Genomic DNA, 23,080 nt, shown 5'->3' with positions numbered 1-23,080 from the left:
CCCTTCACGAGAGGGCTGGGGAGAAGATCGAATTATTCCACTTCCCCCTCCCCCGCTGGAATCGGGCCTCGGAAGGAATTGCAACCCAGCCGCTGCTTGCAGGTTCCCTTGCCGGCCCGGGAGGATCTCTTCCACGCGGACCAGGAGAGCGAGGAGGCGGCAGGACATTGACCACGCCCTCCGTGACGTCAGCGGGAGGACCCAGGCCGTGTCGGCGTCGGTCCCGCCCCTCCTCCCCCCTCCCCTCGGCGTGCCAGCTAGCGAGCGCGCGCGCCGGCCGGCCAGGGCCCGGGAGGGGGAGGGGCAGCGGCGGCGGCGGTGGTGCTGGTGGCTGTGGTGGCAGCGAGAGAGGAGAAAGAGAGAGAGAGAGCGGGAGGGCGGGCGAGCTGAGCTCAGCTCCGAGCTGCTCCCACGTGTGTGACGGGCTCCTGTCCCCGGCTCTCCGCCCGCGCCCCCTCCCTCTCTCTCTCCCTGTGTGTGGCAGCGTCAGCGTGTTCGCTACTCACTGCCTGTAGTCGGGGCTTAGATATGGAGGCGGACGGCAGCCAAGCCACCTCCGGGAGCCCGAACGACTCGCAGCACGACCCGGGGTAAGTTGCGATCGCTCTTAAAGGGGCCCCGCCGGCCTTCGCCCGGGAGGCGGGATGGAGGGGGCTGCGTTTCATGCATGCATGGATCCCCTTTTCTTGCATTCTTCCGGCGTGCTAGTTGCACCTTTGTTTGCCTCCCCCCACCCCCCCTCGCTCCAAACCAGCCGCTCTTCCTTTTAGCTTTTGTAAGTTACACGTCAAAATGGCCGATCTGACATCTGTGCTCACTTCGGTTCTGTTTTCTTCTTGCAGTAAGATGTTTATCGGCGGCCTGAGCTGGCAGACCTCACCAGGTAAGGCAGAGATTTCAGGGCTCTCCGTGGCTCTTTGTTACAGACCCCCCCGATCACTTTCCCTGCCCCTGACAATCTCTCCCCCCCCCACCACCCCCACCCCTCGACTTCGCGCAAGGTTATCTTTTTTTTTTTCCCCCGGAATAGCAATCCTTTCCGAGTCCTCTATTCGACCCCTAGTGCTATTTATGTTCCTTAACAAAAAAAAACAAAACCCATAAAAGAAAACATCCCCCTCCCACCTTTATGAAAAAAAGATCAATGGATGTAGAATGACTTGCTTCTTTCGAGTGACTCCAAATTGTATTTGATTTTTTTTTTGTTTTGTATTGTGCCTTCTCACTCTACAGATAGCCTTAGAGACTATTTTTGCAAATTTGGAGAAATCAGAGAATGTATGGTCATGAGAGATCCTACCACAAAGCGCTCCAGGTAATGTAGCTGAATAATTGATTTTAATAGAAAAGTTCTGCTGGGTTTTTTCTCTCTCGCCCGCTCTCTTTCCGTGTTGTTTTATTTTTACTTGCCACTGTGCCTCCACCTTGATGCTTTTCTGTCTTTTTTATTTTTGTGCTTGATTTTTGACGATCAGCCGCTGTTTCTCTGTTTTATTTCCCACCTTTTGCCTCTCTTTACCCTCCTCCCCACAAGATATGTCAGCCTCTGGCGATCACTTTCGGTGACAGTTGCTTTGGGTGCATTTCTTTATATTTTGGGGCATCTTTGCAAACGACCAGCCTTTCACCTCACCACAAGCTTCCTCGGCAGCGTGGGAACTTGCAGAGGAGAGCCTTGCCCGAGTTGGATTTGTTTAAGATTTCGAAAATAAATGTGATTTGTTTATTTTTTTTTAGAAGGGGGGGGTAGTGGATTGCTTTTTACTTCGATTCATGTGCTTTTTGCATTCATACTTTCTTCCTGTGCTTTGTCTAATTTCAGAGGCTTCGGGTTCGTTACGTTTGCAGACCCTGCAAGTGTAGATAAAGTATTAGCTCAACCTCATCACGAATTAGATTCCAAGACGGTATGTGTTTGTTTTCCTTCCCGTGTTATGTCTGTGGCAGGGCTCATTTAAAGGGCCAGCATCTCCTTGCTTGGGCTACATAAGGAAAGTCTTTTAAATCTTGCAAGAACCATAGATAATGATTTTTGTTTTTAATATTCACATTTCCTTTGTAAGATGAAGGTTATACATGTGATATGACCTGGTTATATACATATAAATATATTTTTTTATATATTATTTGCTGGATCCGGCACTCTGCCAGAGATCGTGGTGTTGTTTCTTTCTTCCTTGCTATTATTATTATTGTTTGTTTGTTTATTTATTTATTTTTTGCTGTGGTTTTCGGTGTTGAGCTTGAATCGATCCAGCAGTAAGAGAAACGATACTAAGCCAGAGGTGGTGGTGGAGCTGGACAGCCAAGAGGACTGTTCGTGCATTTTGGAAGGAAGTTTTCTAAAAATCCTCTTTCCCACCTGGCTTCCTGGTGTACTTGGGTCTCCCGTGACAACACATCGGAGCCGGCACCGGGCAGGGAGAGGGATTACAGTTCAGATGCCGGCTCCGATGATACTGTATTTGTGTACATATTTCAGTTTCGGGTTCAGATAGTAGGGCATTTTTTTTTTTAATGTGGTGGTGGTGGTGATTCCCCAGGCCCCCAAATGCTGAATTAAGACCTTAAAATCAAGGCCCTTAATCTGTAAAAGGTATGTGAGCGGATGCTCTTGCAGATCTCCCTGCCAACGCACTCTCTGGAGGGTGCCCTCCATGGGTTAAACCTGGCCATTTTGGCACTCTTTAAATTAAGCATGTGCAGTTTCCAGCCTGAGATCTAAAATTCCAGACCAGAATATATTGTAGCTGGTTTTCACGACCCCCCCCCCCCCTCAAACCAAAGGTGGATGCAAAGTTATTCAGAAAGTGGGGTTATTTTTTTTTAAGTTTGTGTTGCTTAGTTACAATTAAAGCTTAGCAAACCCATGCAAAAGCTGCTGGCAGAGGTCACCCTTCAGCTGGCACCCTGTCTGATTGCATGGGGGATGGGGGGATGGCAGTGGAGGAATGACTGCCCATACAGTGTGCTGAACATTTTTCTGTTAAGTGCCTAAAAGTTTGAAGTTTTTTCAACTGCTTTTTCTGGTGCCTAATTTAGGCCTTTTTCAATTTTTTTTTTTTAAAGAGAATGGTGGAATCTGTTTAATTGAGATGTGAATGTTAATAAGACTTAATGAATGATGTAAGCGGTTATGTCACTTGAGGTGAAGTAAACAAACAAAAAAGAGGAGTGGGGAGAGTTAGACCTGGGGGAGGGGTGCATTTCATACCTTCCCCAGTTTTAAAGCTGTCTCTTTGCTGATACAGGTGGAACTTTTTATTTATTTATTTATTTTTTTTAATTTCCCCTGGTGAATTTTGCTGGGCTGGTCTGAGCATGAAACATGGGCTTTTTGCATTTATATTTTTGTTGGGGGGTGGGGGGGAGTGTGAGGGGAGGATTAATGAGAGAGCGAGAGAGCAGGGTTTCCATGAGAATTCACATCCAGATTTTTGCTGTAGAGTTAAATCGAACCGGCTTTGGTCTGAAGTATGCAGTTAATGTGAAACTATCAGGTCCGGGGCTGGATTCTGTTCCCCGCAGTTCCCTCACGTTGCTTTTAAAACCATTAAAGAATTTTTTTTTTTTGTCAGTGGATCTTTTAATGATCTGAAGTTAATAATCTCCAGTAAGCTTTTTACATTTGGAGTTTTGAAATGTTTCCCTCCCCCCCCCCCCACCCCGTGACACCTAAAGTGGAGGGGTTTCCTTGGCAGGGTGGGGGGGGGGGGGGTTTGGAAGAGGCTCCCCCGATGTGCTCGTCATGTTTTAGTGATTTGTTCCTTGGTGTATCCTCTGCCATCTGACTCTGTTTCAACGTTCAGTGCAGGACGCAGATCGGTTGAGTATTCACAAGGATACGGCGTACTTGTTTCACTTGGGTTAAAAGCTTTTTTTAGGTAATGGTCCCTGCACATAAGAAATAGCATCTTAGTTGTTTTCTAGAAGAGTTTTGTAGTTGCAGTAAGTAGAACTGTATCTAACTTGACTAATTTTTTTTTCGTTTTTGTAGACTTTTTTTTTTTTTTTCCTTTTTAATAGTTTAATAGGGGAGTACAGAAAGTGTGGATTTGGTGTGTTGAACCAGGTGGCCGTGGAATAAGCTTTCAGAGTTGGCATTTGCCCAGACCTGCTGTCTGGGCTCCTTTTTTAAATGCCATCACACCGGTAGACTTTTTTTTTTTTTTCCCCTTTCTTCCATGCTTCAAAATTCCTTCCGACCGTTTCATTCTACTGAACTTCCCAGAAATTCAATGTTTTGATTTCCATAATGTTTCTCCTCAATAAAAGCTGCAAATGAATGCATTCCGAAGTTGGTGTTCTGCATCTCTGGCTACCCCTGGTGAAGCAGACGAGAGAAATCCACATTTGCTGTACTGCTCTGGTAGCGCAGAGGCTGAGCCAGCCTCCATCAAACCTGTAGAGAATGTAAACTGTTTGCAGAGATAGTTGTGTTAGATGAAGGGTTTTGTGTTTCTAGCGCTCAGAAAGCTGTGGCCAGTCGCTCATTTCTCAGGCATCGTGTAGGTTTGAACAGTGCAGCACTTTGAGGCTAAGGCTGAGAAATTAACTTGCTTAATGGAATATTAAAGCCCGATACCATGTTAAAAGTTTTCAATTGGATAGCTGGATAGATGAGGTCTATTGGCAGTGGTTTTGTGCTGGTGGGTGGCAAACATTAGCAAATCAAAGAACTGCCCCCCTCACTAGGAAGCGGCCTCTTTTCTGCCCTCCTCCCTCCGTCCCCTGCCCCCCTCCATCACATCTAAAAGTGCGCCTGAAGTCTTACGGATGCAGATTCTGGGTGCAGTTCAGTGGTGGAGGTGAATCTGTGTGCAGTTCAGGGTTTGCAAAAGACTCTGTTTTCCTGCCTTCCTGTAGCAGTGGGCAGGACATGTGGAGGGGTAAATGAGAGAAACGGTTATATCAAGTTACCTTTAAGGAAAAATAAACACACATAATCTGAAGGGAAGGTTGCCCCTAGAGCCAGGCCAATGTGACTCTCTTTAGGTGCCTTCAGGCGGTGTCCTACTTAGTAGGTGCGTGTTAGTGAATTTATGAAACGTGGGGAAATGGGGCGCAATCAACTTTTGAAGGCATGCTTTGCGCCAAAAAAAACCAAACAAGCAGGGGATGCGGAGCAGCGGGTTTGTGGCCTAGTGTAAACCGGCTGAACTCTGGAAACCTGATTTCCCGCTCCTTGTACACCTCCCTGTGCACTGCGTGACCAGGGCGGATCAGATTAATCAGCAGTGCAGAGATTGAGTTTCCCAAATAAAAGAAAAACATTGAAAATGCCAGAACAAAGTGATCCTGCTCTGTGTCGGGCAGACACCTCTGAAGTAGCTGGGCCTCCGAGAGACAGAGCTGAGGTTTTCCTCACTCTGAGAAGGCTTCTGGTTTTTCTTAAAAATAATTTCGTTTTCTCTTTGCTCCATCCAGGGGCTTCTGCCTTTGCCCGGACCTCTGTCCTTAGCCCTGATGGTTTTGGCCTTCCAGGAGCCAGGCGTCTTCCCTGATGCAGAAGGAGAAAGCCGGGTGGGTGGGGGTGTCAGGCACAGGCGGCCCTTATTCCAAAGCAGATCCCCACCCCCCATACTTCTACTGAATGGTTCTCTTCCTGCTAGTTTCCTTGGGAGAATAGGGCTCAGCAGATCGTGCACTTTTGACCGGCGCTGGACGGTGCAGGCAAAGGCTGTGTCACAGAACGGTTTCCAGCCCTGGGGCTAGGATAGAGTATTAGGAAGTGCCTGTCAAGAAATTCCATTTTTAGCTTTGGGGCCTGGACATCTGCTGTAGAGAGGGCGAGGAGCACTCTTCCACTGATAGGACAGACCACGGTTATCTTTCATTATTTGATTTTAATTTTCGGATACATTTTTGATTAATTACCTCCCCTCATCCCCAGTTTCTATCTGGTTTAAAAAAAAAAAAAATTCCCGGTGTCCTCAGAAGCTCCTAAGTGCTGCATGGGAAGCCTGAGAAATGAGGGATTGATTATGTGATCATTGAGCTAGGAGTATCCTGCTTGATTCTCCTCTCTCTTTTTTTTTTTTTCCCTCTTTCTCAGATTGACCCTAAAGTTGCATTTCCCAGACGAGCACAACCCAAGGTAAGTAGGAGGATCAGTAATAGGTTTTTCGGCACACAGAGATTCTTTGTTGCCTGGCGGTTTAGGTTTCAGATGATGGGAAGGGGGAGGGGAGGGGGGGGAGTGGGGGTCGGTGCACTTGACAAATGGAAGCTTTTAAAAGCAGCCGGCATGGGAAGTCTTAAAGGCATTGGCATATGGGCTGTGCAGCTCCAGGAGGGTCGATGATGAGTGCCGCATGTGTCGCCCGTTTCCAGGTTTAACCACCTCGCTGCCTGGCTCCGAGATCTCTGGATGCCCTGCCCACTCTCAAAAGCTATTTACAGAGATGGCAGGCTTTGAAGCTCCCATGCGGGATAAATTTGACTGTATGCATGTTTTTTTTTTTTTTTTTAAAAACAAACAAACAAAAAAACAACCACCCTCAAAAGCCTTTTAGATGGGATAGGCAGGCGCTTTGAGACCTTCCTGTCCTAAGGCTCTGGGTGTGCCAGGGAAGCACTGAGCTGTGCCCGCTCTCGGTGGCTGTGGGAGCCTGGCGTGTTCTACCATAAAGCATAGAAACATGGGCTGTGAACAGCAATGAGGGGGGGGGGGGGGGGAGGTAGGTTACCCCTTGCCCTTTAACCTCTCACCCTCGTGCTAAGGCAGGGTATTTCTGGATCCCCTGCTGCAGCCAGGAATTGAGGGGCCAGGGGGCTGTGAATGCTGCTGGAAGGGCCGGACTCAAGGCTGCCAGGTTCTGCCTTTTCTAGCATTTCTGAGCCAGGTGGCTTGGGACTTACTCCTCATAGTAGTCGAGCGTCCTTGTGTAATGCAGAACCCAGCAGTAAATGGGCCGGGCTTGGGCCTTGCTTGCAGCGAAACTGACATTTTGAGAGCGGCGTTGCGTGCCTTCTCCGGTCAGGAACCTACAAAATGCACTGATCCCGCTTGTAAAGTCTCAGTCAGTTAACTTTATTCTTTTATTTTTTTTATTTAAAGTATTCTTATTTTTTTGGTAAGGTTCTTCCTTCCCTCGTGTTTAATGCTTATTTGAAAATTGGATTTTGTTAGCGAGCAGTCACTCTGGTGAAGGTTATGGGGAGGAGGGCAGGATGAGGCAGGTGTGGCGTTCATGCCAAGACCATCTTTTGTGTGCAGGTGCGAGCAGAGAGCGAGGGGGAAGGATTTTAGCCACAGTTACGTAACATTTGGGCCAGCGTTGGGTGCAATTAGTATTCCCTTTCCATGGCTTTAAAATAATTTTAGGCACTTCGAGTTGTGCAAGCAATGGGCCTGCCTACATTGTTCTCTGCTAACCCCGCCGATTATTTTCTTGAAAAATGAGAGCAAAAAAAAAAAAAAAAAGAGTTGATGGAGTAGCTTGACAAGTTCACTGCGCGTGAAGCCGGACTTTGTCGATCCCGGTGTTGTGTTTCTGGCATGCAGGTTCCTTCTGCCTCCTGCTTATCCTTTTGTCTTTTAATAAAAAAGATGGGGGAACCCCCCCCCTGTAAAAAAAAATAAAAAAATTTTAGAAATGCCCTGCTGGGTCAGACCAAAGTCCGTCGAGCCCAGCATCCCCTCTCTGGCAGATCCCAAAAAGTAGATCTGTTCCCTATTACTCATGCCCAGGGGCTAGCAGTGGCTTTCTGTGGTCTGCTGGCTAATAATGTCTTACGGACCTTTCCTCCAGGAACTTCTCCAAACCTTTTTCTAAACCCCAGGATCCGCTGCTTTCTCCTTATTGACAAGGAGTTAGGTCCGTGCTCCCTGCAGAGGGCACCTTTGTCCAAGGACTTGACTTTACTAAGACAGTAACTTTTAAACAGCCGCGCGGGCAGTATGGCAGCTGGCGCCAGTGGACGTGGCCTTTTTCTGGCACATGTACGCATCAGCGCTTAGTGTATAAAATTGGCTGCGCATGTGTACTTGTGCACGCAAATGCCGGCTCTGCTGCATATGTGTGGGAGGGGGGGGGGATTTTATTTAATACGCGAGCCGACGCTATTACCGGTTGCCCCAGTCCGTTCCCAGGTAAAGGCTCCCGACTTCCTAACCCCCCCCCCCCCCCCCCTAATTATCCTTCCTCTCTGTTGGCCCCGACCCTTCAAACCCCGCTGACTAGCCCTGGTTTATTTTTTATTTTAAAACTTACACGCCATCCACAGCAGAAGTAAAGTTACACAGTTGGGGGCCCCCGACGCACGCTTGTGTGTGTGTGTGTAAATACGCGCACGTTTCAAGTCTCCTTCCTGCAACGCCCATGTCCCGCCCATGCTCTGCACAGACCACGCCCACTCCCCGCCTCCTTTTTTTTTTTTTTTTATTTGTGCGCATACTGGCAGATAATGCATATATTCGGCCGCTTCTTAAAATCTTCGCAGGGCACACCGGCCCGAGACACGCTCATATCTTCTAGCTTTGCCACGTGTAGGGCTTTTAGAATTCCCCTGTAAGGCTTTTCCTGATTCTGAATGCGTGAGAAAAAAGGTCCCAGTAAATTAGGCCCTGCCCCAGGCCGCTCTGCTTGTGGCAGATTGTGGTAGTGCTGGTTTTTGTAGACTCGATCTCTGTGCATCCTGGGAGTGGTAGTACTTAATTCAGGCAGGGATGGATTGAAGAGTGCCATGGCGGTGCCGCATTAGAGCTGTGCTGGCACACTGCTTTATAGCAAATGGACGCAGGCTGCTTTTCGGCCTAGATATTTGGCCCCTTCGCAATGTGGCATCCTAGCCAGTTGCCTTTGTGGGTTATGCCTAAATTTTGGGCCTGAATTCTGGGACTTTTCTGTTTTATGACATTTTTTTTCACGTAGGTGTAGGTGTGGGAGAGGTCGTGGTGGGGGATGGGGAGGGGGGTGCAGAGAAACAGTGGAGGATCAGCTCTCCCAGGTAGCAACCTAACTTGTGCCACGTGCGTGAACAGAGGTGGAAGAAAAGAATTCTGGAATTGCAATGACTGAGTTACACCAAAAGTCCAGAGAACCCGACATCCCATCTGCAACCCCAGGATTGAATAACAGATGATCCAAGGGGTGTGTCAGAAACTGGGAGTGTGTAGCTTGGAGCACTGTCAAACAACCCCTTCCCGGCCTGGACTCCTGGTTACCTGCAGCATATATTTCCCATCCAGCTGCTGCTGTGTGATCTGCGCATGTGGATTGAGAGGGCTGCTGAGGAGACCATCCGGTGACTTGTATGGTAACCACAAAGTGAGATGCTCTTTTTAAGCTAAAATAGAGTCTGGGTTTATGGAACATTTTGCGCCATTTGCAGTGTGGCTTTTTATGATCTCTTTAAAACGAAAAAAAAAAAAAAGAGAAAGTGTGTTGATCTTCAGTGTTTTACCTCAGGGAGGGGGAGAGATGGCAGATGCAAAATCCCTGAACACAAGCTTTGAAGGGAGAACCGTGGGTCGAGGTTGCCCGAGGACGTTTTGCACGCGCAAAACTCCCGAGTTAACTGGAAAAATTGAAACGGGGCGCCAGCCTCCCCTCTCCCGAGGAAAAAAGAAGCGAAAGGTTCCTGGTCGGTGGAGAAATGCAGCCTCGAATGCTCAGAAAGCCACTGCCAGGAGGTGGCTGGGATGTGGCGAAAGACTTTGATTTCCTGGTTAAATATTTAGGGGAAAGATTTTGTGAGGCTCTGTCCGCGTGGTAAGAACAAGTAAGACATGAATGCGTCCCCTCGCAAGGTTTTGAGATGGACTGTGTTAAGCCTTGCTCCCAAAGCTTCTTAGGATCTGAAGCTGTGGCTGAGGCTAATTAGGGGAGACAAAGGGGTCAGTCAGGACGGTGCTCCTTAAGGTGTCCTGCGGCCCCTGGCTCCAGGATTAAGTTTTCCGATGGGCTTCAGGCTTCACGTGGGGTGGTTTTTTTTTTTTCTCAGTCGTGGGTGCTTGAAGCCGATTGTGGAGTTGTAATCCCAAGGCGGGAGCAGGCGGCAGCATTCGTAAAATTCTTGCAGAGGTTTTTTCAATTTCAGTGTAGCCTGGCCATTCGCTTAGCTTTGTCTTTCTTTGTAAACTGAATTTTTTTTTTTTTCTGGGGTGACGAGGAGGCTTGGATTGACGGTGCTGTTTATAATTGCGTATCATTTAGTGTCGAGCTGTCTAATTAATATGTATGAATTTCTGCTATTAGGACGTGAATAATGAGTGTTTTTTTTTTATTTTTTTTATAGAGGGGACTTATGATAATCAGCAAAGCATGCACTCGGGTTATTGCTGCAGCAGCCATTAAAATAAATAAGTAAAATCCTGCATTTGGAGGTTTCCTAGCCTTTTATTTTGTTTACATTTTTGTTTGCTGTAGGTGTACCCAGCACTGTACAAAACAGTAAACGATTCTTCCGGCAGCTGGAATGGGCTAAGCCGCTTGAGGTGGAAAACCGCCTCGGCTTCGCCAGCATCCGATTTGGTTCGCAGTCTGGCTGTGAAGTCATTGGCAGGCTGCAGCATGTGGCGCCCGCGTGGGGGGAGGTGAGCCGATTGCCCGCTGTCCTGGTCTGGCTCCGCATGGGAGAATCACAGGGGTGTGTGTGTGTGTGGCTTCTGCGGTTTCTAGAACAGCACCGTGCCACGCATCTGTCAGTTGCAGATAAGTCTTGAGGCTGACACTTTTCTGAAAGCTTGCCTGCAGCTGATGGGCATGGGCCATCGCCTTCCTCTACAACCATTGCAACTCAAAGGTGCTGCGGTGCAGCTTGTAATCAGAAAAAGTGACACATTTTATGCAGCATATCAGATTAGGGATGGAAAAGAGAGAATGGGGGGTTATGTGTGTTTTCTAATTATAGTAAAAAAAAACCCCAAAACCCCAAACCTCCCCCCCACCCCCCTTCTCATTTAGGATCCATACAATGAAAAGAGAAGAAGCAGGAGTAAGACCAGCAGAAGGCACCTGGATGGATGGGTGGGTAGTGGGTGTACCTGTTCTCTGCTGTGGCTCTTCAGATGACATTGAGCCCATATGCTTTGTTTACGATTCCTGTAGCAGGGGCTTATGCAGGGAGGAACGCACAAACCAGCATTGAGGGGAAATTAGCTGCAATAAAGAAGAGATTTAATATCGGTACTGTCATAATATTCTATAATGCATCTTATAAATACAAACCTGTTTTGACCTGTTTTTAATTAGCAGCTAAAGCCTGCCGAATTAAGGTTTTTGAATTCCACACTTCCATTTTTCCCAGCTGAGCAGTAAGCGCTGGCTCTTGAAACTGAAGTACAGTTGCAGTTTATGAACTAGTTAATGCAGATTAACAGCAGTTAATTAATGAAATATATTGTGTGTGTGTCTGCAGTGGGGAAAGTTCCAGTTTAAATATTCTATTTCCTAATCATTCTTTTTTTCCTTTGCCTGTCTGATAACGGTTTTTATTTTTCTTGTGGCCTGGTTTTGATGTGCAAATATTTTTGGACCCAGGACGGATGACGTCGTCTTTCTGAATGCATGCGCTGACTTTGTACGCATGGGGGAGGCCATAGAAAGTGGTTGGCTATGGAGGGGGGTGGGCACTTGGTCAGCCTAGTGCAGGGCTTCCCAAATTTGCCCTGGAGACCCCCACCGCCAGGAGATCCACAATGAATATGCATGAGATAATTGCATATACAGAGTCTCCACGCTGTGCAGACTTATCTCATGCATATTCATTGTGGATCTCCTGGCTGTGGGGTCCCCAGGGAGAGGTTTGGGAAGCCCTGGCCTAGTGGGCCCACCTGGGAGCAAGGAATCCCGGTCGGTGCAGGTGCGTGGCGGTGGTGCCTGCCAGCTGGTGGGCGAGGACCCGGTGAGAAAGGGGACGTTGGGAGGCTGGGAAGGTGCCAGCCGGGTGTGAATCTGCAGGGGATCTGCTGGGATACATGAGCTGCTTGGGTGTCAGGGCCGTTCTTTTCTTCAGGTGAAGGTTTGCGCTGTGTGCTTCCCGGTTCTCTTTGACCTTGGTGGCTTCCCTCGGAGTCTGGACGCCGCGTCCAGCTTTGGAGCTCTGTGCTGTGATGACACGTGATGGGCTCGGGCGAGAGGTAACATCGGTTGTTGCTCATCTTGTTATTCCTTGGTGGTACTTAGCAGACCTGGGTTGGGGGGGAATGAATGTGCGTGCCTGTGAAAATACTCGTTCCATCTTCTCCCCTGCCTCTTCCCCCCCCCCCCCCCCCCCTTTTCATATATATTCATATGCTTTCCACTTCACCTGCTAGCCGAGCTCATTCTTGGCTAATGGTTTCCCCAGTAAAGCACCTGAGTCCCTGCTGTTGGTCTTCGCATTCCCTGGCTTGGCAGGGCACAGCTTTCTGGCCTGGTGCAAATGCGTTAGTGGACAAGAAATGGCAGGTGATAGGAGTGGGAAGTCACTCCGTCTGCCGGGGCAGAGGCGTCTGGTATGGTATTAACCCCTCCCGCAGGGGCCGAGGCTGCGTGCTGAGGCCTTGGGGGAGGGGGGGTGGCGGCGTGGTTTGGGAATGCCCCTAGGCCGCGGCTTCCTTCAACAAGAACACCGCATCTTCTGTTCTGCAGTATGGGAGGGTGGGTGGAGAAGGCTTTTGACAGGAACTCAGCTCAGCACAACAATATTTTAGAATCAAATTATCATGCGACTGTCGAGGTAGATCAGCAGGGCCAGGTAACGTTTGTTTGGGGGGGGGGGTGGTGGTGGTTTAACTTTTCTTTTTTTGACCTGTGTTGGGGCGGTAAGGACGTATGGAGGCTTCCACGGCACGTGTTAGCTCCCTAAGACCTCCCTGTTCATTTCCTAGGCGAAGCAAATCCTAGGTAGATTTGCGTGCTTTAAAACAAAATGTAATTAAGAAACTCTTCCAAAGAAATGCGGTTCTGGGTTCGGGTTTTGTTTCAGGGCCTAATGGGACGCCTTGTGAAGGTGATGATCTTGTGGGTTGGAGGGGGTACTATGGGGGCGGGCAGAGGTGATGGTCCCTGCAGGGCTGATCCTTGCTGGTGCACGGAGGGGCATAGCATGGAAGGATGTTTCCCTTTCAGCCCTCAATTAGCAAGGGGACCAGAAACCACTTGTCCGAATGTCCTAGGGAGGTGGAGCAGGGGAAAGACATTTGGAAAACTGAAAGCCACTTCACTTCATCACTCCCACCGTTATTGGTAGGAATCGAGGTGTTGCATTTCTGTTCATCATCAGAATCTCTACTGACGGTACCTTGATCTGTTGGTGGCACAAACACAGCAAGAGTGTTTGGGAGGGTCTTTAAGGACGTGGAGGGTTGATTGTTAGAAATTCAGGGAGGGGCGAGGGTTGCGTCTGCAGTAAGAGGCCCACTTCTAATTTAGAAAATGTAATCGTGAACCGGCTCCAATGGGAGAGCTGTGCGTGGCTGCTGGGTTCAGATTTCCACTTCAGGTCATCTACTCCCCAGGTTGTCTTGGGCTGGAGATGCTGCACATGGAGGGCTCATAACTCGTGGGGGGTGGGAGGGATTCCCGGCCATCGCTGCAGCGGCTGGGAGGGTGGAGGGTTATAGGGACCCCCCCAGATAGCTGCAAACGTAGCCTCGTGGTGCTTGATCTCAGTTGCCGTCGGTTCAGTTTCTGCTGGGAACCCCAAGGCGCAGGAGGAAACCGCTGTTCCAGAAATAATTGTCCCGACTGGAAATGTTAAAATAGAACAACAAAAAAATGTTTTGTGCTAAATACCCTAGAGAGCAGAAAAGGGAGAGGGGAGGCTGGAGTGCCGCTGGTCTGAGTGATCTGTTTGTGGGGAGGGTCAGAAGCAGGTCCGGGCACATTCTGCAGAGTTATCTTCCTTAAAACTACAAAGAGATTTTTTTTTTCCCTCCCCCAATTGTATTTTTTTTTTTCCATTTTTGATGACCATCTTACAGAATGTGTTTATCACCTCTCTTAGAAAGCTGTAAATGTACCTAAAGTTTGACAAAAATGGTTTCTGTTTTTGCTTAAAATTTGATGGGATGAGGAGTGCAATATGTATAATTTTCTTTCTCTCCAGTCTTGATCGTTTGAGCGCGCAGAAAACCCGCAAGAATCCTACGCACCGTCCCGGCCAGATTTCCTCCTTGCTTTGCTCTCCTCTGCAACGCCCTCCCCTCGTACGGTTTCCGGTCGAGTTGCCAAAGCCCCTTGCGTGCCTGTAATTTTCTCCTCCTCTGGGACTTAACCTATTAATTGCAGTCGGTGGTGGTTTGCCCTTACCCCTAAACACCCCAAACTCCTAGAAAGGAGGGGAATTCTTTCAAGTGTGAGGTGGGTTTTTTTGTTTTTTGTGACTTTCTGGGCAGGTGCTGGCGTGGACGTGGTTGGGACCAACGCACAAAGAAGAAACAGAGCTATTAAAACTTTTTTTTTTTTTTTTTTTAAAGAAAAGACCTGCGTTCCTTTCTCCAGGGTCCCTAGGTGGCTGAAAGCCTCAGGTTCCCAAGGCAGGATCCAAGGGCAGAAGAAGTTGCTTCATGAAAAAACCGAAGCGGTGTGATGCAAAAACGCAGTAAGATTTGTGGAGCAGGGTGGGTGCAGGCTTTCGTTGAAAACTGGGGTGGTGCCGTCGCTCTTTCCATTTCAGGTAGCGCCGAGTCAAAAAAAAAAGAAAAAAAAAGTTTAATGCGCGCTAAAAGAAAGGGTTAAAAAACGAGCAACGCCAAAAATAAAACGGAAAAGAAAACCCGCGCGTTTTTTTGGCTGCACACCGCTATTATACCTGGGTGAAAAACAGTTTTCCGCGCTCCCACCAGGAATGGCTCCGGCTCTCCTTGAGTTTGCGTGATTGGTGCAGCGCCCTCTCCTCCTTTTCTCACTCGGCTCTCTAGAAGTTGACCGAGATCTGCATACAAGGGGCTGACTTATTCTAGAAACGAGTCACAGGAGTCCCCACCGTGTCTGGGGGACCGGTTTCAAAGGCCTGACAGAGAGCCAGAGCCGGGCTGCCCGGTGCAGGAGGAACGGCATAGGCCCGCCCGGCCTTCGTCTTCTCCTTTCCTGTGCCGTGTTTCTGCTGTGTAGTGCAGGCGTGACTGGCACCTCTCATGCCATCACGTGGGCCCTGCTGTCTTGGTCTCGTTGACGTAACGTGCTGCCTGGCCATTGTTTGCTCCGGATTGGAGGCTGTTTTGCAGACGCTGGAGTTTTGCTTCTGTGGAAAGATATCGAAAGAGGTCCATTTTACTGCTTCTGTCTGAGGCAACGTATTCAATTCCCGGTCTGACCCCGTACTGACCGCGAGAGGCCGCGGACGTTGGACAGGCCAGTGGGCTGGTGACCGATGCTTTGCCGTTGCCATGCCGGAAGGGTGGGATTTGATTCCAGTTTTAGGCTGGCATGGGAAGTGCCGCTCCCAAAACCGTTTCTGTCGGCTATCGAAGGAAGCAGCGTGGCGCATGCCCTCCTCCCCCCTGCAGAGAGTGGCACTCTGTTATCAGCTGCTCGAGGTTACTGCTTGGCCATACGTGGAAGGGATGAGGTAGAGAAATGGTGACCAGACGACGGAGGAGGGAGAAACCTGGCAGATCTGAAGGTGGGCCGTGTTTTGAGGTATTTAGGGGGGTGAGAAAGCCCTCCAGCAGTTCTCCCACCTCGCCTTGCTTGTGTGCTTACCAGGGACCTGTTACTTGGATAGTGCAGGGGCACAGGGAGGCAGTGGGACTTGCCCGAGGTCACGCAGCGAGTGAGTGGTAGAGAATGGGATGTGGAGCGGCTGAGCGCCCCGTGTGGAAGGCGCACTGTGCCTTGGCTGCAGGACTGCCCCAGTGAGCAGCTCACATCTGAATCTCCTTGCACGTTTATATCGGCGTCTGCAAGTAGCAGGACTGGTAATTTTAAAAAGAAAGAAATCCAAAAAATAAAGTGGGTATGAATACTCCAGCAGGTGGCCGAAACGAGTAAAATCATCCAGATCCCTCTCTCTAATTCTGATTTTTTTTTTTCTTTCCTTTGTGAGGATATGTTAATGTCTGCAGACTTCACAAGCTCCATTTTCCTTAGCCAGTCCTGTTTATGAATCTAGGGAACTCAAGGCACTTTTGTACTGATTATCATCAGAGTTCTGGCCAGGCATCACCCTCATACCCGTATCGCATGAAATACAGCATGGACAGCTGAAGATCGGATCTTCATCAGAGCCCCATGCAGGTGTTGCACTGATACACGTAAAGCATGAATACAGCATGGACAGCTGAGGATCGGATCTTCATCAGAGCCTCGTGCAGGCGTCACGTTGACACATGTAAAGCATGAATACAGCATGGACAACTGAAGAGTGGATCTTAATCAGAGCCTTGCGCAGGCGTCGCACTGATGCATGTAAAGCATGAATACAGCACGGACAGCTGAAGAGCAGATCTTCATCAGAGCCCCGGGCAGGTGTCACACTGCACGTAAAGCATGAATACAGCACGGACAGCTGAAGAGCAGATCTTCATCAGAGCTCCAGGAAGGTGTTGCACTGATACATTTAAAGCACGAATACAGCATGGAAAGCTGAAGATGGGGGACTCCAATGAAGTCTTAAAAAAAATGTATGGGGAGGTTGTGGAGAAAGGTAAGTAAGCAAAGACCCTAAGGAGGGGAGCGTGTGAACCCTTGGGAGTTGCTGGGAGGGAGTGTCTTACTCGATCAGTTAATTGCTGATTGGGGGCATGGATCGTAATGCAATAGCTGAGCCTTAATGTCCTTGATACACAGGTTGAGCGCTGCTCATTACCCCCTGGGCTGCTGGAGTTTTAAATTGCAGCTCACTGAAGCGTGAGCAGAGCTGTGTGTGTGTGTGTGTGTGTGTGTTTAAGCTGAAAACCCTACTTATGATGGCACAGGTTCAAGCGCTGGTGCTCAAGCAGACAAACAGGTTTACCACTTGCTTTTCTTGCATTGAGGACGGTAATGGGAACGACTCTTTGTCCTTTTTGAAGAGGCTTTGTGATCTCGGATGCTCCCCAGGGTGCAGCGTGCTACTGTGCAGGACTGCGCACGCTCTGAGGATAAACATAGCCTGCTGGCTTTGAGGAGACTCTTCTGCATGTATTTTGGGTTGGTCTGTGGGTGCGGATCCTTCCCTTCCTCCACGCGACTCAGGGTGCAGAGTTTCCGGATGAGCTGATCCAGGAGGCTTTTGACTCCACCGAGGAGGTGCACATTGAGCCTTGTCTTTGGTGGGAACATGCAAGTCATCCTTGATAAGAACGGGCTCTGATGGAAAGAGCTCTCTCTCCAGCTTTGATTTCACGGTTGGAAGGTCCTTGAAGCAAGCTTGGTTCACTAAACTGTGCCAACAGCCCTTGTGCTTAGAAAAGCCAGCATCGGTGTTATCTCTGACCGTGGCACTCGTCATTTTATCCTCTCGGTGACTCCCTGGTGCCCTGTGCTCCCTGCTGGACGTGTGACACCAGGCCCAGGTCCAGAGGTCTTTGTCTGCCTTGGTTCCTTGCTGGCCTTTGGTGCCTGCCAGAAACCTTCTCTGTAAGGAAGTGCTGGGTCATAACACCCGCTTGGCTCCTGTGAGATCCCCACTCGGCCATCTGCTCAGACTGGGTCTCCCCTGTGCCCCTCCATCACAGCACTTGCGTAGCATATGCAGCCACCTCTTGAAGTGGATGTTTCTTCTGCTCTTTTTTTTGTTTTGTTTTTTCTTTCTTTGCCCTCCCCAGACACCACATAATATCTATTTATTTAAAAAACGTATACCCCTCTCGATAATCTAGTGCTGAGAGGAAGGAATAATAATCCATAGTTACGTGGATTTGAGACTGTGCAAAGATGTTAGCTCACTGTACTTTTGCTTCTCTCGGTTGGCCATCGTTGACTTTGGTTGTCTTACAACCCCTGTATTTGTTGATGTCCTCACTAGTCGAGGATGCATTCACTTTTTTTTTTTTTTTAAATGCTTCAATTGAAGGTGGCTCAGTTGGATCTTCACCTGGCCTATCAGTGATGCCTTTCCTAGATTCTCGAGCTCGTTTGTCCATAATCATGTGTGCACCCTTCCAGCAGTATTGTATTGTGGTGTTCTCTCCTCACGTCAATACGATAGGGGGATTCCATGCCACGAAGAGGGCATGTCGTGTGGGCGTGCTGCGTCCTCAGCCGTCTGCGGTGCACCAGATCAGGGACGAGGTCCGGGCCCTGCGGGAACGTTGGGCTACTGTTGTCCCTGTTCCCTCTGTCCTGACCGAGCCTCTGCAGCCCTCGTGGGATCTCATTCGAAGACGTCCTCTTTGTTGTGGTGAAGATCCCGTGTCTCGGGGGATGCAGCCCCCTGCGCTCTGTCCCTGGAACACCCACGATCTCGCCCGTGTCTTTATGGCGTGGTGCCATAGCCCTCGTCCAGAGGGAATCTCGCCTCCTTTTCCTTAGTTGGTTACCTTCATATACGCCCAAGTCTTTATGATTCTGGGGTTCCTTGAAGTTAAGTGCCTGTTCTCCGATTCCCCCCCAAGTACAGCATCTGGTGCTGTAAGTAGGGGTTGCCTGATCCTAGCTGAGGGAGTGGGGGGAGATCAAGCGGCTTCAGGGTCACAGAAGTAGTCTAGAGGCAGAACTGGGCATGGAACCCAAATCTTCATCGTGTAATCCCTCCTCCCCCACTGTTTCACATTAAGGTGGGGGGGCGGGGCAGACATATGGGCTCAACAGCCACTGTTTAATTAGGGGCATAGGGATGGCCCAGGAGCCTGTGAGATGGTTTGGTAGCGCAGAACAGGTCGGGAGCGGGACTGGGTATTTTATTACAGGGGAACGGGAAATACACTCTCCGTGCCGGTCACCTGAGGAGGAAAAGCACCATGTTGTAATTAAAAACTGAAGAAATAGAGAGCTTATTAAGAAAAAAGAAAAAAAATACAGGATGGCTTCCCCCCCCCCTGTCTTGTGATTGCGCTTTCCGTGGTGGCTGCTGGGCATTGGGTCTTCTGTGATGCCAGTAATACCCTGGAGAGCAGTCGTGTAACATTTTGGTATTTTAGGAGCATTCCTTGGGGGGGGGCCCCCATGGGTTTGAAATGTGCCACTTTCAAATTGTTTTCCTGAAATGACCCCCCCCCCCCTGTTCTTTGCTCTCAGCCCTGGCAGCGATCAGATAACCTGTGCGGGATGTAATGCGTTGATGCCTCCTAGACGTGGCTGTTCTCGGGGCCACTGGGTGGACGTGGTGGGGTGGGCAACTTTTTAAAGGAATTTCCAAATTTGATCAACCGTGCGGTTTTTAAAATAGGCAGAAGATGCGACTCCTTTTCTCAGAGAGCAGAGCCTTCCCTGGTTGTGAAGAAGTGACAACCCCCTAATCCGAAGCGACGGCAAGTAAGAAGCGAGCTTCAACCAGAAGCTGGGAAAGATTATAAGGCCTTAAAAGCCTGCGGAGATCCTTCCTGCAAGGTGTGCCAGTGCACGTGACGGGATCCTCCCCTTGTGCCCTGTAGGATATCCGGCGCAGGGACTGCGAGCCGGCAGGTGACGCAGGTCAGGTGTTAAAGACCAAGAGTGACTCGTCACCGAGAAGAGCAAGGCGGCCCCCTCCGGCAGTCCACTGACCTGGGGATCAAGATGCTAAAAGGGACCTTCAGCACGATCTTAAGAGTGTAAGACGTTCAAAATTAAACTGATCATAGTCTTCTGAAAGGCACGTAATAAGTATGATTAAAAAAAAAAGTAGCTTCCTTTCTGATAGAGAGATGCAATTCTGCAGACTCTTTGTCAGGTTTATCACAGCTCCGCTCCCCTCGCCCTTTTGCTGTACTTCGCGATTATAATGCAACCCGTGATTTGCTTGCTTGTTTGGGCAACATTCATGTTGTTGCATTTTGCCCGGATCTGATGAAGGGGGGGGGGGGTGCAGCTCCCACAATCCTAATCACAGATGTCACGAGTTAGTCCAGTAAAAAGGTGTTGCCCACGGCTGGTTTGTTTTGTCTTTTTGTTCGTACCTGACGAAGAGAAGGGCAAGGCGGAGGTCGGCTGGTGTCCGTGGCATCGCAGCAGGGAAGTAAATCAGGCAGAGTGGACGGGCCTTGCTGTCCTTACCCGCCGTCAAGCCCACGGGGGATGCAGCTTTCCGTTTCAGAATACCTTGTCCAGGATCTTGTGATTTCTGTCAAACGTGCAACTCCCCCCCCCCCCCCACCTCGACAGATGACAGAAAGCCTTGCCTCCCGCCGCACGGAGAGACGGAGGCCGAGTGCCACCAAAGCCGCGCTCTGCCTCGGGTGTTTTTGAGGTGGGGACAGCAGTTTCTCCAGTGATGAGAGAGTCAGTCAGGGCTCAGATTGTCCGTTCTGTTGTCCCCTCCCACACTTATCACGGATGGCTGCATATGGCGGCACAGACTGAAAAAGTCAGCAGTTTCCCGGAGAGTGGATAGCGCTACCGTCGCACGCCGTCAAACCCCGAAATTAAAAGTGACGACTTCTCCAATTATGGGTCTCTTCCTGTTTGGCAGCTCTTTCTCCTCCCCTCTCCATGGAGTGAGACCCATTCCCCCCCCCCCCCCCTCCTAATAAGAGACTGGGAGGGATGGGTGGGGAAGGTTAATGCAGAATCCAGGGTGGGGCAGGCCCAGGGTCCTAAGCCCCAAAACCGTGGAGAGGCAACCTCTTCTAAAGCGAGAAGCGAGGTTCAGCGGCGCTGTAGTTTGGCGCCATCCACCCCACTGGGGAAGCTTTCAGCCGCGCCATCTCTCTGAGTGGGCGAAGCTGAAATGTCCCCCGGAGCCTTTCAGCTTCTGTAAACCGAAGGGAAATGAGCAAACACCATCGATCCGTGCGCTTCCGTGCTAATTACTGAATGTTCGTTCACCACTGCTAGATGGTGGGGGAGGGGGGGAGCGTGGCGGGCACATTCTGTGAGAAGCCCTGCGGGTTGAATGGCACCAAGGAGCTGCCCCTCATCGTCCGTGCGTCTGTCAAACTTCTGTAAGGGCCGAGCCCCGGTCCTGGAACTCGCCCTTTGGCGAATCGGTGATTGGTTGAAGAGGGCTACGAAATCCAGGCCTGGGCCTGCTTTTGACGACCTTGGTTAGATGGGCAGGACCCCCACCGAATGGAAGAGAGATGTACCTGGCAACCAAGCGCTGACCAGATATGAGCCAAAAGAGGGAAAAAAAAGCAAACAACTTCTTTTTAACAGGACCCGTGAGAGAATTTGCAACTCTGCTCCTTTCAGGAACTGGCTTTGGGGAAAAGAAAAAAAAAAAAAAGCACCTGCCTTTCTTTTGAGTTTTGTTCTTTCTTTGCTTAGCTGCTCTGTGGAAATCTGCCGTTTCCCCGCCTTCAGGAGTGCATTGTTTCGGGGGCTTTGATGTTTCTGGTTTGGTGCTGTCTTTGTGCATTCTCTTGGCTGTGCGTGACCTTGGTGCCAGGGACCCGGGCCCCATTCCTCGGCGGAGGTGGGCTCTGGAGCCGAGAGGCTGTAGCTAGAGCTCTGTGCTCACTGCCGTGGGTGTGGAGGGGGGAGGGGGTGGCAACTGGTCACTACATGCCTGAGTGGCGCCTCTGGGAGAACCTGCTGCATCTCTGAAGGTTCCCTCCTCGGGCCTGCTGCCAGAGTCCTTGATAAGCAGGGCCCACGCTGTCCTCAGCTAGAGACGCTTCAGAGGACGTGCAAGGCCGGATGTGCCTCGCAAGGTGGTTTTTTTTTTTTTTCTATTTTGCGATGAGAAAAACATTGCATATTATGATTCAGCCTGCACCTGGAACGTGGAAGGCAGTGGTGGCAATGGCCTTCCAGGAAGAGCGGCCAGTTGACTACGGCTTGTTCGGCAAAGACCAGTCCAGTCCTGCATTTGGGAAAAAAAAAAAAAAGGCGGGTACTAAATCCAGTTAAATAAATAATAAATACAACCCGGGATTCCAAAACCTGATTCCCTTAGGGAAATCAAAGCTGCAGGTCCTTCACTGGGGACCTGTCTGCATAAACCGGAGCCAGCTGGTTTCCCCTATTTTTTTTTTTTTACCCCCAGTAAGCAGTCGCCCTGCTGTGGGGCCCAGTCAAACTGCTGATAAGTTATTGAGGGTTTTTGTTTTAAGGATGCCTTGCCCTTCTGCAGACGCTCTCTTACTGGGGATGGTTCGATGGGATGAAAGTAGGCCTCGACCCGGCCTGCTGACCCATCTTTGGACTCCCACCTTTCTTTTGGACATGCAGGAGAAGGCAGCGAATAAGTGGAGCCTCTGCAGAGCTTCCTTCTGCGGCGTTCTCCCAGGTAGGAGGCTCGGATGTCTTCTCGGTCGACCCCCCTTCCCATCCAGCCTTCGGTTAGGAGGTGAAGCTCTGCCGGAGCTTCCCGTTTCAGACCCCACTGGGCTAGTTGTCGCTCCGATGGGAGAGGCAGAGCCCGGGTTCCAGTCTCAGAGGTGCCACGTGGCGCCTTGCAGGCCTGCGCGAGGTGAGAACTGAATGCGGAGAGGGGCGGTGGATGGTGGATTGCGTAGCCCTGATGCTGTTCGCTTCCCCTCTGTATCCTGCTGGTTTTAAGCTCCCCCCCCCCTCTCTCGCTCTAGGCGGACCTGCTTCTCCAGAGCCGATCCGATCTTTTTCTCTAGTGACTCAATATTATTAACCTTCAATGAAGCAGTTTACTTTCTCGCCTTTGCTGGGGGATCAGCTTTGATTATTATTTTTTTTTTATCTCCCTTTCTGTATTTTTAGGGCGGAGGTGAGGCAAGAGATGGCGTGGCGTCACATGGAGATTTGCTTAATAATGTACATGAAATCAGGGCACCTGTAGGTTGTAACAGCAGAGGGGCCTACTTTTCCTGGAGTAGGGTTACATAAACGTGCTTATTAATATTGAACAAAAGTAGCTGACCTGGGTAGAATTAAGTGGTTAGCAGCTGTGTCTCCGCTGCCCCCAGAGCTTAATTGGAGCCAATAATCCTCTTGGTATATTCTCCAAAGATGTTCTGGCCCCTGGTGGCACTGAATATGACAGGAGAGAAGGGCCGGGCTTAGTACGGACAGGCGGCTGGTGCCTCGTGTTCCCTCTGCTTTGTCGCGTGTATTTATCCAGCGCGGAGCTCTCTCTTGTGCCTTGCCTTGTTACTTTCGCAATTTGTGGG

At 49.9% G+C, this 23,080-nt stretch overlaps 1 protein-coding gene across 6 annotated transcripts in view; it reads left to right on the top strand.

Annotated features, from left to right (window-relative positions):
- The first annotated feature begins 245 nt into the window (after positions 1–245).
- The window catches only part of MSI2 (musashi RNA binding protein 2), a 398,820-nt gene continuing 375,985 nt past the window's right edge, over positions 246–23,080 (top strand). For all 6 annotated transcript variants that reach the window (XM_029611878.1, XM_029611877.1, XM_029611875.1 and 3 more), the window contains exons 1-5: positions 246–590; positions 843–883; positions 1,234–1,315; positions 1,823–1,907; positions 6,056–6,097. In XM_029611878.1, the coding sequence (XP_029467738.1) occupies positions 529–590; positions 843–883; positions 1,234–1,315; positions 1,823–1,907; positions 6,056–6,097 (312 nt within the window). In that variant the 5' untranslated portion in view covers positions 246–528. The remainder of the gene's footprint in view (positions 591–842; positions 884–1,233; positions 1,316–1,822; positions 1,908–6,055; positions 6,098–23,080) is intronic.

This window comes from Rhinatrema bivittatum, chromosome 8 (assembly GCF_901001135.1).
Source record: "Rhinatrema bivittatum chromosome 8, aRhiBiv1.1, whole genome shotgun sequence".
Lineage (NCBI taxonomy): Eukaryota > Metazoa > Chordata > Amphibia > Gymnophiona > Rhinatrematidae > Rhinatrema > Rhinatrema bivittatum.
The sequence above is the reverse complement of the archived record's forward strand: the minus strand, read 5'-3'. Positions and strand labels throughout refer to the sequence as shown.